Source organism: Rhinoderma darwinii, chromosome 2, assembly GCF_050947455.1.
Source record: "Rhinoderma darwinii isolate aRhiDar2 chromosome 2, aRhiDar2.hap1, whole genome shotgun sequence".
Lineage (NCBI taxonomy): Eukaryota > Metazoa > Chordata > Amphibia > Anura > Rhinodermatidae > Rhinoderma > Rhinoderma darwinii.
Genome location: NC_134688.1, coordinates 12,317,713 through 12,335,426, shown reverse-complemented (window position 1 = coordinate 12,335,426; position 17,714 = coordinate 12,317,713). Strand labels below are relative to the sequence as shown.

At 46.4% G+C, this 17,714-nt stretch overlaps 2 protein-coding genes across 3 annotated transcripts in view; both read right to left on the bottom strand.

The window, feature by feature from the left end:
- The window catches only part of CAPN5 (calpain 5), a 73,698-nt gene extending 68,062 nt beyond the window's left edge, over positions 1-5,636 (bottom strand). The window contains exon 1 of the mRNA XM_075851356.1: positions 5,547-5,636. The gene's annotated coding sequence lies outside the window, so the exon portion shown is untranslated. The remainder of the gene's footprint in view (positions 1-5,546) is intronic.
- Positions 5,637-12,647: 7,011 nt separating this feature from the next.
- ACER3 (alkaline ceramidase 3) overlaps positions 12,648-17,714 on the bottom strand; it is a 50,441-nt gene continuing 45,374 nt past the window's right edge. For both annotated transcript variants that reach the window (XM_075851354.1, XM_075851355.1), the window contains exons 9-11: positions 16,412-16,516; positions 15,422-15,467; positions 12,648-14,137 (exon numbers count right to left, since the gene is read on the bottom strand). In XM_075851354.1, the coding sequence (XP_075707469.1) occupies positions 14,084-14,137; positions 15,422-15,467; positions 16,412-16,516 (205 nt within the window). In that variant the 3' untranslated portion in view covers positions 12,648-14,083. The remainder of the gene's footprint in view (positions 14,138-15,421; positions 15,468-16,411; positions 16,517-17,714) is intronic.

Sequence of the window (17,714 nt, the reverse complement as noted above, 5' to 3'; positions counted from 1 at the left end):
TGGGAGATAGGTGAAATGGAAAATTAGGGACTTCTACAAGACCATTAAATATATTTTTTAAATGGAGTAGCCCTTCAAATGTTTTCTCCTTGGCTGACCACCCTTTCAGCCATTATTGGTCAAGCGATGGATGACACAAAATTTCCTTACAACTATAAAGAAAAATCAAAGTCATATCTATCATGGGCCGCTAAACCAAGCAGCAGTGGTCCTATGTATTTTGGTTGGTGTAGCCCTTTAAAGCCCCCCCACAAAAAAAGGGGGAGGGGTCATTGGGTTCTGGATTGCCCTTTATGGTAGGAAGCCAAACCCTCAGCGGTGCAAAGTATTAGCTCTGTACAGATTTTAAGCCTCTGGAAGTAAACAAGAATATTTCCATTCACTGACAGCAAGCAGAGCTCTTAAAAATGGTGAAGAACGAACACAAATTATATTAGAAAGTTGCAGGACATTTCATTAGAAAATGGATTAAGCTTCGTATTTGCCGTTATAAGACTCCAGGAAAGCTGGGTGACGAGATGTAAGAGCGGCCATGCTGCCGGTCACCCAGCTTTCCCAGGAACAGATAGAAAAGCATCGGTAATCACTTGGAGATATTTTTTCGGTATTATTTTTGTTATTGTAACATTTCCCGGCATGGTCTTCTGGTCCGGGCACATGACCCATATCCTTCTATATAAGTAGACTTTCCAGAAGAGGAAGCTGCACGCGAGGAACGCTCAAACCTCGTCTGATCGTCAGAAGACCCTCCCGATCCCGACAACCCAGGTTTACAGTCTTATATTATGGGTAACTACACAAAGCCCTGACCTACTTTCCTACTGTACTCCGGACTCCCTGCACAGTCACTGGGGTAGAGACATATAAAAAAATAAATATATATATATATATATATATACAAGTGTAAGATTTATATTTCGCTTTCCTATTTCTGTACAGATTTTGAGTTGTTTTAGCTCCTCTTCTCCAGTCACATCCAAAGCTGCTTTCAAATTTCTGCTGGTTGTCCCTGGAAACAGACATCGGTTAAGCTCTAACCAGTTGTCAGACATGTGACCGAACAGTAGACCTCACACTGGGGAGCGGGGGGCACCAAAAGAGACTTGTAAGGTCAGGCTCACGACGCCTGCTGATAGACAGTTGCAGATAGATGGCGCTAGAGATAGGCTTAATTCAGCCGCACTTTAGCGTCTGTATTAACGCAGCAAATGCCGGCCTGACCGCGGGTCTTATGACCCCAAAAAGGGATCTCTGATGCGTTTAGTTCAAATCATTAGGACCACGGTTGGGCCGAATTTTCAGTCATAAAACAGACGCTAAATCGCGGCCACGTTACGGCCCTCCGAATACGACCACATGAAAAGCTTCAGCCATTGCGTCACGAGGGCGATAGGGGGCAGTATGCAAAATCATCATCAATGATGCAGTAAGTTCTCGGCGGCCCGACCCTCGGACCCACCGATGCCAGTCCTCTGATAGGGTGGGGTCCTCCTCCCAGGATTGCCCTCTATAGGCCAAAGTTGAGAGCAGCATCATGAGATACCCACTTGTCCAACGAAAAGTTTTACAAGTTTCTATTATACTTTGCATTTTAATTTCTCATCATTGTCAAGATCTCTGCTTGCAGTCCGAGCATAGGAACATTCTTGTACACATGCAGAGGCTGAAAACCTGTACAAACCCAATACTTCACAGGTGAGGGTTTGTCACAATGTATCCAGTCGGAGACAATCCTCTGAGGTTAATAATCTGGACTTCACATGGATACATTTTACCTGCACTGATAGTTTGTTACAATGTATCGGGGTAGTTAATTATATAAATAGTAATACAGTAAATCTACTTATGTTTGGAAACTTTGCTTTACTTGGGTACACAACTTTGTCTTAGACTCCAGTCACATCCAGAGCTGCATTAAGAATTTTACTTGTTTCCTGTTAGCTGATCGCAGCTGCTCCAATGTCTCTACAGTGCAGTCTCTGCTGCAGTGCATTGTGGAAGATGTAGTGTTTATATCAGTGCAACCCCGTGTAGTCTGTTCTTGTGACTGTCAGCCACGTGCTGGCAAAACTCAAGCGGCAGCCAGTAGAATTTTGAGTTCAGCTCTGGGGGTGACTAGAGTATAAGACATGATAAGTAAAAGCAAAGTATTTGCAAAGTTTCTTACAGCTCGGATTTCGAACACAATTAAGAACAGATCTCCTGGCACGTAAATTATAGCGAGACTTTACACAGAGGGAGGAGCGTTACAATGTACAACACAACAATGTGAGGATTAGTAACACAAAGCAGACAGGACAGCGGCCCAGGGCTGAGTAAATGTTTGCTCTGAGGGCCGGGTCCCTGTATCAAACAAGCCAAAAATCCAGAAGAAATATGGCTGCAGGTCCTGCGTACCGCAAACGAAAGACTGTAATACGGACCTCGAGAGCTTTACACATCACCGACACACATCTTTTCGTTTGCTACACTGTATCAGTGCAGGTAAAATGTATCAGTTTGGAGTCCAGTCTGTTTATCTCAGAAAATTTCTAGACTGGATACAATTGAAACAAACACTCTGCTGTGAGAAGTATCAGGTCTGTGCAGGTTTTTGAATGACGGTTCCTGCAGGTCGTGACTGGGCATCCCAGAGAGTAGGTCAGGAGGCATATACGTTTGCATTATGATTTGTTTACATGTGTCAGTCTTCACTCTTGTACTAGTATTGTATTCAGGAATCCTGAAGCTCTGGATGAACAGATCTATAAGCCCTGTGGCAAAGAAGGGTCCAGATGTAAGAAACTAAGACACAGCTGGCGTTTTAATAACTTGTACAAGGAGGTCGACTCAAGGGCTCCGGGTATTTCTCCTCCTTTATTAGGGGAATATTTGGCAATGCTAATGGTTCACACGTCTGCACCGCTCAGCCTCCATATTGGCGTATAGCCGTCCGTACACCACATTACACAGATGTTGTTGGAGATTATTACGAGGCAACTCCCATGTGATATAGAGGCTGCTGCAACGTAATAACCACTGACTGCAATACGAAATACTACAAACCCCTCCCCCCACTGCACTAACGAGAGGAGAAATGACAGACGCCTTCACCCAGGGGTCTGTGGCTTTTCATTTCCTTGAAACGACAGCTCCTCTTCACCCAGAAACACATACAGACAGGACAGTAGAAAAACAAGATATTGAACATGCCTGAATCCCCCTGCACATCGGCCCCACATCCATTAAAGGAAGAAACATTATACTAAAGGCCCTTCCATGTAGATTACAAACGTGAAAACCGTTTTCTAATATCTTACTCCTAGACTGAGATATGATCGTTTGAAGTTACAGGCCAAAAGCCTGAGGCTGCACTACTGAGATATTCTGATGATAGCATGTTTCCAGATTTCTGTCAGGTGTAGTGTTGCCATGGAAACCTTTTGTGGCTACAAATCACCCTCCATATCAATGTTGACACATCTGTTATTATTTAAGTCTGGCTGGATGTAGATATTGATTTCGGTGGTGCAGCCTTAAGCTTTGGGCCTATAACTTCAAGTGATCATATCTCAGCCTAGAAGTAAGATATTGGAAAACGGTTTTCACAATTCTAACATCCACCAAAGGTGCTTTTATTCTCTTGGGGCTACTTTATTTTCGCAATAGATCATTTTGCAAAGATACATAAGCAGTTAGATCATTTTATAGGGTACAAGTCATCAGATAGAGCCTTGAGGACACTGGATGCATACGTACCCACTAAACATCAATGACCCCTCCCCCTGTGAAGTATGAGAAAACTTTACATACCCCCCTAACTTGAACAAAGGAGCCTGTGCCCTCTTGGCCAATCAGAAGCAGCAAAATAACTCACTTGCTGAGATGCTGGATAATTACGGATCATTGGATGTGTAAAATAATACAAGGGTCTGGCACCCCTGCTTAAGTAGTTTCCTCTAGTTTGGAAGAACTGTACTATTGAAATAAGATGTAGTAGAGCTGAGTTTGTCATTTGGTTCACTTCATGGAGATTTGTAATGTTACAAAACACTAGAGTTTTTATGGTGCACAAAAAAAGTCAGCTCTGCTACATCTACAAGAGCATGAACGGAGGGTCCCGGTCTATAAAGCGGTCACTATATGTACAACTTTGCCCCCACCCATTAATTTTCATCACATGACTAGAAATGATGGGAGTGATGCTCCATGTCGATCATTATAGGATACTGGTCTGCACGTGGCATGAAATAAACCACAAGGGGCGACCTAAAACAAGCAACACCTGTGCGCAATGAGCAATCAAGGACGAGAAAAGGGGAAACTGGCCCTTTAAGAGTTAATCTGTGAAGTCTAGCGTATACAGTAATAACCATATAATAGACACAGAGCTCTGTACATTGCAATGAGAAGACCCTAACACAAAGAGCTGCCCCCCCCCCGCTACCTGCCTGACATAGGTACCGATGCAGTATAGAGGGTCCCCGGCTCCTTAAGAGTTAATCTATTAAGTAAATACCAGTAACCACAACTGTACCGTAATAACTATATAATAGACAAGCTCTGGATTTTATAATGAGAAGAAACCTGAGAACTTCTGCCTGCATGACCGGAGTACAGCGCTCATTATATAGGGCTCCCGGGCTCTGGAAGGGTATAGCAGCTATACGTGTACTGTAATAACTATATAATAGTCACTGAGCTCTGGATATTATAATGAAGAGGTGGGAAGACACCCCACCCCCCAATACAGAGCTCCCCCATAACCCAAGTCCAGTGACCATAGTGCTGGGTGTCCTTGTTCTAGAAGTGTTAATCGATTAAATAAATACAAGTGTCCATCCCCGTACTGTAATAACAATATAATAGACGCTGAGCGCTGAATATTATAATGGAGAGGTGAGAAGACCCCCCAATACAGAGCTGGCCCTTGTCAGTAGTACAGGGCTCATTATAGAAGGGCTGGCACTCTAAGGGTTAATCCCTGAACACCCGTTGCTATAAATGTACTGTAATAACAATATAATGGATGCGGAGCTCTGGATGTTATAACGGAGGTGGCCCCAAGCCCCCGACAATGAGATGCCCCCTGTCTACACGATCTGAGCTTATGGAGTTCATTATAGCAAACGGGTCCCTGGCACTCTGAGGGTTAATACCGGTCTCCCTTCCTGTACTGTAATAACTATATAATAGACTCAGGGATCTGGTTTTAATAAAGGAGGGGGGAGTGGGTAACACAGAGCAGCCCCCGACTACATGACCGGAGTCCTGTGACTATAATGCAGAGGGTCCTGGCTCTATAAGGGTTAATCCACAAGAGTTTCCATGCCTGTTCTGTAATAACTATATAATAGACACTGAGCTCTGGATATTATAATGGAGAGAGGGGAAGACCCCAATACAGAGCCCCCCCCCTGCATGACCCGAGCACAGTGATTCTTCTGCAGGGCTCCCTGGCTCTAGAAGAGTTTCCATGGCTGTCCTGTAATAAAGTATATAATAGCTGTGACCAGCACGGAGCCTCCCGCAGCGCTCCCCTGACTGCAGCTCGCCCGGCTAGTTACCTGTCCCGGGGGTGTGAGGTGCCCGGGTGCCGTCTCTCAGGGTGATGCCAATCACAGCGGCTGCAGCACACGCTACTAACTCAGCCCGAGGGCGGGGCCTCCTGTAAAAAGGGGAGGGCGGAGCCGAGGGAGGGCGGGGCAGCCGCCGCGAAGGTTCACGGGAAGTGTAGTTCTTTGAGGTGTTCTCCATGGTTGTGGGGAGGTGATGGGAGTCTCGTTTCTTGTTTGGAAACATGAATAAATATGAATTGATTTGCATGTAATTTATGAATAATTAGACATTAGATCACATAGGTTACAATGTAATTCAATAAAAGGACATTTATTTTTTTTTAAAAATTTAAGAATTTAATTACTTTTGTTAAAAAAACCAACAATTCTTAAACACAATTTCATAAGATTTTCTGTGAAAAAACTGTGCAGCCTTTTACCCCATTACCTGCAGCACACCAGCCGCGGTCCTCAGAAATGCTTTAATTTATGCGCTACGTGTTTCTTGTTTTTTTCAATTATTATTATTATTATTATTATTATTAACCCCTTCCCTCTTTAGCCACTTTTGACCTTCCTGACCGAGCCTCATTTTTCAAATCTGACATGTGTCACTTTATGTGGTAATAACTCCGGAATGCTTTCACCTATCCAAGCGATTCTGAGATTGTTTTCTCGTGACACATTGGACTTTATGTTACTGGCAAAATTTGCTCGATATGTTCAGTATTTAACTGTGAAAAACATCAAAATTTAGTGAAAAATTGCAAAAATCAGCATTTTTCTAAATTTTTATGTATCTGCTTGTAAGACAGGCCGTTATACCACACAAAATAGTCGCTAGTTCACATCCCCCATATGTCTACTTTAGATTGGCATCGTTTTTTGAACGTCCTTTTATTTTTCTAGGACGTCACAGGGCTTAGAATTTTAGCTAGAATTTCTCACATTTTCTAGAAAATTTCAAAAGGCCATTTTTACAGGGGCCAGTGCAGTTGTGAAGCGGCTTTGATGTCCTTACATATTAGAAACCCTCGATAAGTCACCCCATTTTAAAAACTTCACCCCTCAAAGTATTCATAACAGCATTCAGAAAATGTCTTAACCCTTTAGACATTTCACAGGAAATAAAGCAAAGTGGAGGTGAAATTTACAAATTTAATTATTTTTTTTGTTGCAAAAATTCATTTTTAATCCATTTTTTTTGTAACAAAGAAAGTTTTACCAGAGAAACGCAACTCAATATTTATTGCCCAGATTATGCAGTTTTGAGAAATATCCCACATGTAACCCTAGTGCGGTAATGGACTGAAGCACCGGCCTCCGAAGCAAAGGAGCACCTAGTGGATTTTCACGCGCGTCGCACGGACCTATGTTAGTCTATGGGGCAGTGCAGACTGTCCGTGAGTTTCACGCAGCGTGTGTCCGCAGCGTAAAGCTCACGACATGTCCTATATTTCTGCGTATTTCGCGCATCACGCACCCATTGAAGTCAATGGGTGCGTGAAAATCACGCGCACCACACGGAAGCACTTCCGTGGGACACGCGTGATTCGCGCAACAGCAGTAAAAAGTATGTTCGGAAACAGAAAAGCACCACGTGCTACAAACATACAAACAGAGTGTCATCATGACGGCGGCTGCGCGAAAATCACGCAGCCGCGCATCCTATCTGATGACTCACGGAGCGGTTAAACGCACACGCTCGTGTAAATCCGCCCTCAGTCTGGGCCGTCGTTTTGCATTATTGCGTTAAGAGAGTCATAACTTTTTATTTTTCCGTTGACGAGCTGTGTGAGCGCTTGATTTTTTTTTTACGCGTCAAACTTCATAAATAATATATTTTTATAGTTGAAGTTGATATGAACGCGGCGAAACCTGTATAGTTTTTTTTTTTTTTTTAACTGTAAAGGACTTGATCAGGGAAACGGCGATTATTGTTTTTATTAGCAAAAACTTTTTTTTTTATTTATTTTTCTAAAACTTTTTTCTTTAACTTTTTTTTTTTTTTTAGACTGACCAGGAGACTGGAAGATCTGGTCTTCTGATCCCTGTACAATACACGGCACTACTTCTGTATGTACTTATGGAGTGCAGTTTATTGCCACTGCTTTTTTTACAACAGTCCGTGTAGAAGGTCGTGCGTTTGGCAGGACCTAATAGGCTTCCGTACCCGGCGGACCAGGAAGCCACGACTCGTCAAAAAAGGTTCCGGAACGCTTCTTGGGACGTTTTTGGAGGCGTTTTTCATTGACTCCATTGAAAAACAGGTCCAAAAACAACCGTGAAAAACGCGAGTTGTTAAAAAAACGTCTGAAAATCAGGAGCGGTTTTCGCCTGATGTGAACATACCCTAAGGGTATGTTCACACGGCAGCGTCCATTACGGCTGAAATTACAGAGCGGTTTTCAGGAGAAAACAGCGCCTGAATTTCAGACGTAATTGCTCGTACTCGCGTTTTTCGCGGCGTCCATTACAGACGTAATTGCAGCTGTTTTTCAATGGAGTCAATGAAAAACGGCTCCAATTACGTCTCAAGAAGTGACAGGCACTTCTTTGACACGGGCGTCTTTTTACGCGCCGTCTTCTGACAGCGGCGCATAAAAAACAATGCCCGTGTGCACAGAACATCGTAACCCCATTGATTTCAATGGGCAGATGTTTGCCGGCGGTTTGGAGCCGTATTTTCGGACGTAATTCGAGGCGGAAAATGCCCGAATTACGTCCGTAAATAGGGTGTGTGAACATACCCTAAGTGTCCGGACCGTAGAAATGACCCGCAAAAAACAGGACATGTCCTATTTTTTTTAATTTGCGGATAATGCTCCTGTACTTTATAACGGGAGCACAAAGGTCAGTAAAGATTTAATAAAAAATAAAAAAAATTTAAGAAATAGGCCATCTTAACGGGGTTTCAGATGAAGACAGCGAATGCTCAGAAAAGGCAGCGAAAACAGGGTTAAATTATAATGTGCCTCGTATAAAAACGGATCAATAATGGTCAGCGTTTCCCATAGCAACCAATGGAAGAAGTGATCGGATTGCTTTCTTTGGCCAGCACTGCGTGACTTCTAGCTTTGAATCCCTTTGTCATGCTCCGCCCCCTCAGGCCCTATCACTACACATAAGGGTTTCTTTAAATTTGAAGAATATTTAAAGGGATATTGGCTGTTTCTGTCCATCTCCATAGACTATAAAGGGGAGAACCATGTACTTGCGGGGACAACTTTCTCCTGGTTCTCCTCCCATTTGCAGCAAAAGGGGACATGGGGGAGCAACGTTCTCCCGTGCAGTGCGGATTCCTGTGGTTTGAACCCCGTGTATGAGACTATCCTACACCAGGCAGTCACTAAAACACAGACTACGGGCAGCTATCTTGGACAGTCACTAAATTACAGTCTGGGGGAGGCTGATTTAGGACTTGGGTGGAGACGGTCATGAACAAATCTATAAAATACGTACTGGGGTAGACCGTCTTCGACAGTCAATACAGAGTCACTAAAACGCGGACTTGGGAAAAGGTCTAAAACAGTCACAATAGGAAGTTATGGAGGCTGTCTTGTAAAAAGTCTCTACAGAGACTTGGGGAGGCCGTAACGTAGTCGCTAAAACCCAGACTAGGGGAGGCTTTCTTCGACAGTCATTAAAATACATACTGGGGAAAGACAGTCATGTACAGTCAATACAGAAACTTGAGGAGGCGAGCTTGGACAGTCCCTAAAACATGGATTGGGGAGGCTGTCTTGGACAATCAATACAAAAACTGGGGAGGACGGTCTAGAACAGTCACAACAGTCACTTGGGGAGGCTGTCAAGGGCAATCATTAAAATACGTACCGGGAGAGGCTGTCTCTGAGTCACTATAGAGGCGACACGGGAGGCTGTCCTGGACAGTCACTAAAACACGGACAGAGGAAGTAGGTCTTGGACAGTCACTAGAGTTTTGGGGAGGATCTCTAGTTTTGGGTACCCACTAGACGGCGAGGACGGGTACCCACTAGACGGCGAGGCAGGGTACCCATTAGACGGCGAGGCCGGGTACCCACTAGACGGCGAGGCCGGGTACTCACTAGACGGCGAGGCCGGGTACCCACTGGACGGCGAGCCCGGGTACCCACTGGACGGCGAGGCCGGGTACCCACTAGACGGCGAGGCCGGGTACCCACTAGACGGCGAGGCCGGGTACTCACTAGACGGCGAGGCCGGGTACTCACTAGACGGCGAGCCCGGTTACTCACTAGACGGCGAGCCCGGTTACTCACTAGACGGCGAGCCCGGTTACTCACTAGACGGCGAGGCCGGGTACTCACTAGACGGCGAGGCCGGGTACTCACTAGACGGCGAGGCCGGGTACTCACTAGACGGCGAGGCCGGGTACTCACTAGACGGCGAGGCCGGGTACTCACTAGACGGCGAGCCCGGTTACTCACTAGACGGCGAGGCCGGGTACTCACTAGACGGCGAGGCCGGGTACTCACTAGACGGCGAGGCCGGGTACTCACTAGAAGGCGAGGCCGGGTACTCACTAGACGGCGAGGCCGGGTACTCACTAGACGGCGAGGCCGGGTACTCACTAGACGGCGAGGCCGGGTACTCACTAGACGGCGAGGCCGGGTACTCACTAGACGGCGAGGCCGGGTACTCACTAGACGGCGAGGCCGGGTACTCACTAGACGGCGAGGCCGGGTACTCACTAGACGGCGAGGCCGGGTACTCACTAGACGGCGAGGCCGGGTACTCACTAGACGGCGAGGCCGGGTACTCACTAGACGGCGAGGCCGGGTACTCTCGGAGTATCTAACTGGATCACTCACATAAAAAAACACTATTTTATACCACTGCGTCTTCTGCCCAGATGGAAGGGCAGTCCTCCCGCCAGGGCTCCTCAGGGGTTTCCTCCACAGGGCGTTTTGCTCTCCGTAGTGATGGTGGGCGACTCTTCGTGCGTCGGGGGTTGTGACAATGCAGTTTATTTATGGGCCTTGCAAATACAGAAACACCAATAAACCAGTTTGCAGAAAAGTAGATGTTCAAGTTATTATTGCATTAGAAGTCCCAGAAACCTTGAAACTATTATTAGAGTTTTCTGGTCATGGGCCGGTTTTTCATACTGATGACCTATCCACAGGATCAGTACACGATGAGTGGGGGACCGACACCGGGACCCCACACCGATCAGCCGTCGTGGCTGCCTCCAGGCACCGGATGTTATGCAGCGGTCAGCGCCGGAAGCAGAGCTGCAGTAACTCAGCGCGGCCGCCATACAATGTACGAAGCCATCCGCTTCCAGCACCGGACACTACAACTGTCGGTGCAGCTGATCGGTGCAGGATCCGGGTGTCAGACCCCCACCGATCGTATACTGATGACCTATCCGGTGTATCAGTATGAAAAACCGGCCCATGACCAGAAAACTCAAGAAAAAAAATCTGTGGATCGATGGGTGGGAGAAGACACAAAACTTCCCCTTCTGTTCCAAACAGCAGGTCTGAGCCAGTGAAGAGAGTAGCGGAGCAGATGATGCGCGAGATGGGCTCTGCTTACTTAGTCTATCTAATATTTCTTATTCCCCCGACGGTTTCTAGTTTTCTTATGCCCAAAACCCATGACAAAGCGACACCTCCGCGTCCCACCCACAAGATCTTTTCTGACATCGCATTCTACAGCCATAGACATTAATATGGAGTTGTTCCCGCTTTGCCGTAAAACGTCTTCCACTCTTCTGGGGACTTTCTACAAGATTTTGGGGTCTGTGGGAATTTTTGGCCATTCATCTAGATGATCATTTGTGGGGTCAGACACTGATATTCGGGGAGGGGGCCGGGCACGTAATCTCCGTTCTAGTTCATTCCAAAGGAGTTGGATGGGGCGGAGGTCCGGACTCTGTGCGGCCGGTCAAGATCTTCCACCCCAAACAACCAACCAGCCGTGTCTTTATGGACCTTGTGCACTGGGGCGCAGTCATGGGGGGGGGGGGGGGGGGAGCAAAAAAGACCGAACCCCAAACTGTACATACGAAGTTGGAAGCTGCAATTATCCACAATGTCCCGTGTGCTGAAGAATTAAGATTTCCCTTCACTGGAACTAAGAGGCGCCTGAAAAACACCCCCATAGCATTACCCCTCCCCCACCAAACTATACAGCGGGCACAATGCAGTTAGGCGGGTAACGCTCTCCTGTCATCACCAAACCCAGGCTCATCCATCAGACGCCAGATAGAGAAGCGTCACTCCACAGAACACGTATCCGCTGCTCCAGTCTAGTGGCGGAGGCTTTACACTCCTCCATCTGACACTTGGCATTGGTGATGTAAGACTGGCATGCAGCTGCTCGGCCCTCATGCCATGACGCTCCTGGGCACAGTTTTTGTGCGGACGTTAATACCAGAGGAGGTCTGTACTCTGCAGTTATGAAGTCAGCGGAGCGTTGGTGACTTTTCTGCACTTGCTCCTCAGCACTCGGCACCCCCCGCTCTGTATCATTACGTGGTCTGCACTTCGTGGCTGAGTTGCGGCAGTTCCTTCACTTTACAATAATATCAGTCACAGGTGATGGTGGAAAATCAAGGAGGGAAGACATTTCAGGAACTGACTTGTTACACCGGTGACGTCCTATTACAGGACCGCGCTGGAAGTCAGTGATCTGTTTACAACGACCCGTTCTATCTCTAATGTCTGTAAAGTGACTGCAGGACGAGTGCCGGATGTCATACACCGGGGGGGATGGGACTGAAGGATACACCAGAAATCAATGATTAAGAGGAGGAATATTTTTCTCTGTGTACTTGGCATTTTAAGTCCCCCCCATTGCTGTGATCGTAAGAGCTCCGGGCTCTCCACTGCCACCCCCTGCGAGACATCTCTCACGTAGACTTCAGGGACCGCTAGAGCTGAGAAGTGTTCAGTGCAATGTTCCTCCATTGATCATTCCCGATATTGATATATCAGATTAGATTACTGCCGGTATTAATAGGAAATCTGATATATAGGACGAGAGAAAAGTATAACAAGGTCACACTGCCCCCTTGTGGTGAAAAACAATACACATAACGGCACAATAAGAGCAAAATCATCATTAAAATAAGTAAACTTAAGAAACAAAAACAACACAAAAGGATAGGCACAAATTTTATTAAGAAAATAAGTTAGGCACTGTTTGTAAGCATTCATCGCATGGCACGTGCCTGTAAAAAGTATTAGCGGCCCCAACTTTTTTTTTTTTTGTTTGTTTTTTTGACACAGGGTAACAGTTTAAGAAGGGAACCAGTGAGAGAAGCCGACAAGAAATGGATAACGCCGGAACAAGGCATGGGAAGAGTTTGGAAAGCGGAACAAACAAAAAAAAAAAACGGAACTTTTTTTTGGGCCGTAATTTTTTTTTTTCTAGAAAACCTAAACATTACCCAGAATACAATGCACGGTGGCAGCTTACGTTATTTCTGTACAGAAGTCTCCAAAGACAGAGGGTAAAACAAAAACACAGAAAAAAAATTTGCAAAACCCAAAACGGAAAACCCTCTGCAGTGTGCAAGAGAACCGCAGCACGTCGGAGCTTTATTTTATGGTCCAGACCCCGATCAAGCTACACGGGAATGGCTTAAAAAGGAGTTGTCCTCTTTGGACAATCCCTTTTTGTTAGAGGCAATGCTGAAGCCCTCGGCGATCAGCTGTGATCTGTGGGAGAATTGGCAGAAGCGTTCAGTTTCCCTGCAGCGCCGCCACAGGAAAAAAGGAGCATCACATGGTGCCCATTTAAATCAATGGCCAATGTGTAAAACACATATATGTGGCCTCTCTCCGCTCTGGGGGTTTTGAATGGGGAACCCCTTCTAACAACGCAGAATAAACCTGTGAAAAGCCAGACTATGGCTTTAAAAAATAATGTACTGATGGGGCGTGAACGCTTTTTAGAGGCACTGTATCCACCAAAACAGTTCAGTCTCCAGTACGGTATACCTTCTGTGTGTATTACATTGTTATTTTAATGGTAACAGAAGAGTCCCCCGATAGACACGTTATATATTCCAAACACACGGACGTATCCGATGACACTTCGAGGGGGGGGAGACGACGACAACACATCCTGTGCGTTTCGGTGTCGCTCGGACCGAACCTAAACCAACGACAACCCGATCATACAGATTGTGTTAGGATCATCCCGATCCTGTAATACTTGATGACGGCAGGCGGATATTCTGCATGTGCAACCCTACAAGAACCCATAAAAAGGCCAAGATATTATAGGTCCTGGTGTAGAAGTCACATTTAATAAGAGATAACGGGAGCGCTGGTCACCGGCGGCACTCTAGTTGTGACTGCCACATGGGTGACGCCATGATGTCTCTATGTTCCTCCTTGCTGGAGTTGGCAGTACCAGGCTGTATATAGGGGGCGCCGGTGCACACGCTCGTTTTGTGTATTGGGAATATATAGATGCGTAGGTTTGTAGTCCGAGTCTCACTGCATAGAAGGTCGGTGTTTTTGGGTTATTTTGTCAAAAAGTCTGGAATGTTTTTGGGTTTCTTCTTTTGACTTCTTGCCGTTCGGTCAACGCTTCTTGGGAGATTCCACCATGATCACCGGCCACATCCCAAACAGGAACTGCTCAGAGAAAGACCAGAGACAGGAATCAATACCATGGATGCACCACGCACGTCTGCTGCACCCCATCCCACCCCACCAGCACGTCCACATTGAGGAGCCGCATGGAGCGGTGGTTGATCACGCGCCCTGACACTCCATACAGCTCTATGATTGAAAACGGAGAGCGCGCTTCTAGCAACTACTCCTTAAAGGAGATGTGCTGCGGAAGAGAGACGGGGGGGGGGGGGGGGGGGGGCTAGTAATTGGTGGGAACACCCCTTTAAAAAAAAAAAAAAAAAAGAGATCTTCCCATTATAGCCTATGCAATAACATGACCAGAGGGGGTCTGACCTCTGTGACCCCTGCTGATCCCAATAACGAAGAGAGGGAGGTCCCTTGGGCGCCTCCGGCTTAAATTGAGCTGTAGCCTCTTTATTCTATTGATCGGGGGAGGTCCCAGCAGTTGAACCGGCACCGACCAATAAGGGATAGCATTCCCTATGCCATCGCGGACTATGGTGAGAAAGTTCTGCAGCTTTCTAATATACTTTGGGTTTCAAATACCCTTTTTTAAGATTTCTGCTTGCTGTCAGTGAACAAGCTCAGAGGGGATCGTCTGCATTGCATTGGAAAAAATTTTCATAAAAAACCTCTGCTGTGTGAGCAGTATGATAGACTATTTTTGTGCATCCGTATATGCTCAGGTAAGGTTTAGGGTATGTGCACACACACTAATTACGTCCGTAATTGACGGACGTATTTCGGCCGCAAGTCCCGGACCGAACACAGCGCAGGGAGCCGGGCTCCTAGCATCATACTTATGTACGATGCTAGGAGTCCCTGCCTCTCCGTGGAACTACTGTCCCGTACTGAAAACATGGTTACAGTACGGGACAGTTGTCCTGCAGCGAGGCAGGGACTCCTAGCGTCGTACATAAGTATGATGCTAGGAGCCCGGCTCCCTGCACTGTGTTCGGTCCGGGACTTGCGGCCGAAATACGTCCGTCAATTACGGACGTAATTAGTGTGTGTGCACATACCCTTACATTCACTGACGGAAAGCAGACAGACATCTTGAAGAATTTTAGAAAGTTATAAAAGGGAGTGCGAAAACTCATGTCAAGTGCCACAACGCTCACATCTGGGAGAGGAACCCACAATCTCCCAAAACTAGATGACCCCTTTAATAGGATCGTATGCCGGGTCCTAGAAATATATCATAAGCTTCTGACGCATCTCGCAAAGCAGAACTACTACTCCCAGCAGTGTCCAACCAGAGAGATGTAGTTAGCAGGTACTTACCTTCACCTTGGGCCGATATTTAAGGTAAAGAGTCCGCGTATATAAGCTGAAACAGACAATGCAAAATCCAGTTAGAACGGCAGAAGCCGGACCACCCAATAAAGAAAGGGTGACTGCCCCAAGGAAGCTGAGATATGGGGAGCTGTTTAGTAGGGTCACTCTTCCGATGCGGTTTGTGACTTCGTGAAAGAAAACCAGCGGCCACAGGCTTCCCTCTGACATTTGTCACAGGGACAGCTATAGTAACTCTACAGTCCCCAACAAACAGCTACACATATCTCAGCTTCCGAGATTGTAAAACATAACGGCGGGTGGGGGACACGCTTGGTCTGCTCAATTCACACTGTCATTTAAAAACCAGTTGTCCAAAGTGGACAAACTCCTTATGTGTTTTGTAGTTGAATTCAGTAGATTGCCCTCTGTTATCAGCCATTTCAGACTGAGGAGAGGCTGACTGCAGAGTTATATAATGAGGAGTTCCTGTATTAGCCCAGCACCGATGATAACTACTTTGAGAACATAAACATGAATAAAAAAAAAGAAAAACCTCACAGTTTTGGGTTTACAGCTCCTATGCAGATCTGTGTCTCTATGGTTACAGACTGCAAACAAACCCTGAGTAGTCAGATCCTGCAGTCATACGTTACTGGACTCCTGCTGCCTCCTCTTTTCCGGTCTGTAGATGGGGAATAGAGTAACACGATGTCGGGATCGATCAGACTACACAGTTTGTTTGTAGTCTGTAACCATGGAGACACATAGGTATTATAGGAGCTGTATTCACAAAAGGTAGGACTTTTGTCAAATCAAAGCTATTTGCAGTTGCTTGAATTTTTGTTTTGAATGCATTAGAGCAGTAGAAAAAAAATATATATATTGGTTGCAAAAGTATTCACACCCTACAAGAATTACAGCCCTTTAAGAGGGCTTCATCTGCCCAAACATCCCTGAACTCCTGTGGGTGGTGAGATGCAGAAAGGGTCGCATTACCTGAACAGGATGTGCAGATAGGAGCCCAGTCCGGTCAGTATGTGCCACCAGGCATGAAACTGCGTCATAGCCCCGAGCACGGGGGGCATCTTCTGTCGGATGTCCCTGCAAAATAACACCCGTGTGACTCCAAAGCTGCGTACCATCGTAAGAGAAATGATCTGGCGGACAATTGTGGGACGTCCATGGCGGACAATTGTGGGACGTCCATGGCGGACAATTGTGGGACGTCCATGGCGGACAATTGTGGGACGTCCATGGCGGACAATTGTGGGACGTCCATGGCGGACAATTGTGGGACGTCCATGGCGGACAATTGTGGGACGTCCATGGCGGACAATTGTGGGACGTCCATGGCGGACTCTTCTGTTTCTATAGAACAATCCGCTCCTTCTACATGTACCCGGACAGTGCAGCCGTCTTGGCATTAGGGAACGGATCTCCTCTATTTAAAGGGGGTGTCGGTAGATTCAAGGTCATTATAATCAATGCTCCTGTGTGTAGATATTGCCGGTATATAAGTGTTATGGCGCCCCCTGGTGTTCTTCTGATTCGCTTTCATAACATTTACCTATTCGGCCTCATTTATCAGAACGGTAAAAGTCTATGCAAGTGTTAAATGTGAAGTTAACCCGTTAGTGACCGCCCACAGGTATTTTTACGGCGGCCACTAATGGGCTTTATTCCGATGTGATAACCTTTTTATGGCGCTGCATCGGAATAAATAAATATCACCGGGAGCAGGTAAATCTCCCTGCTCTCAGCCGCCAGAGGAAGCCGAGGGCCGGGAGCAGCCCTGCTAGAGCGGGCGAGAGTGAAATCAGTAAAGATCTCACCCGTTTAACCCCTTAGATGCGGCGCTCAATAGCGATCACCGCATCGGAGTGGTTTTAGAGGGAGGGGATTCCCTCTCTCACCCCACAGGCACCCGGCACTGCGATCACAGGGTGCCGGTACTTCTATGGCAGCCGGAGGCCTAATAAAAGGCCCCCAGGTCTGTCTCTAGTCAATGCCTGCTAGGTCATGCCAGAGATGGCCTAGCAGATGCCTGTCTGTTTTACATGGACAGGCAGTAATACACTGCAGTGTATTAGAATAGCGATCAGATGATCACACAGTAAAGTCCCCTAGTGGGACTAATAAAAAAGTTTTTGATAAAGTTTTATAATAAATAAATAAAAAAAAAAAAAAAAAAGGATGAACCCCCCCCCACCATACAAAATGGCTTAATATTAAACAAACAAAGTTACATATATTTTGTATCGCCGCATCCGTAACGACCCCGACTATAAAGTGATGTTAT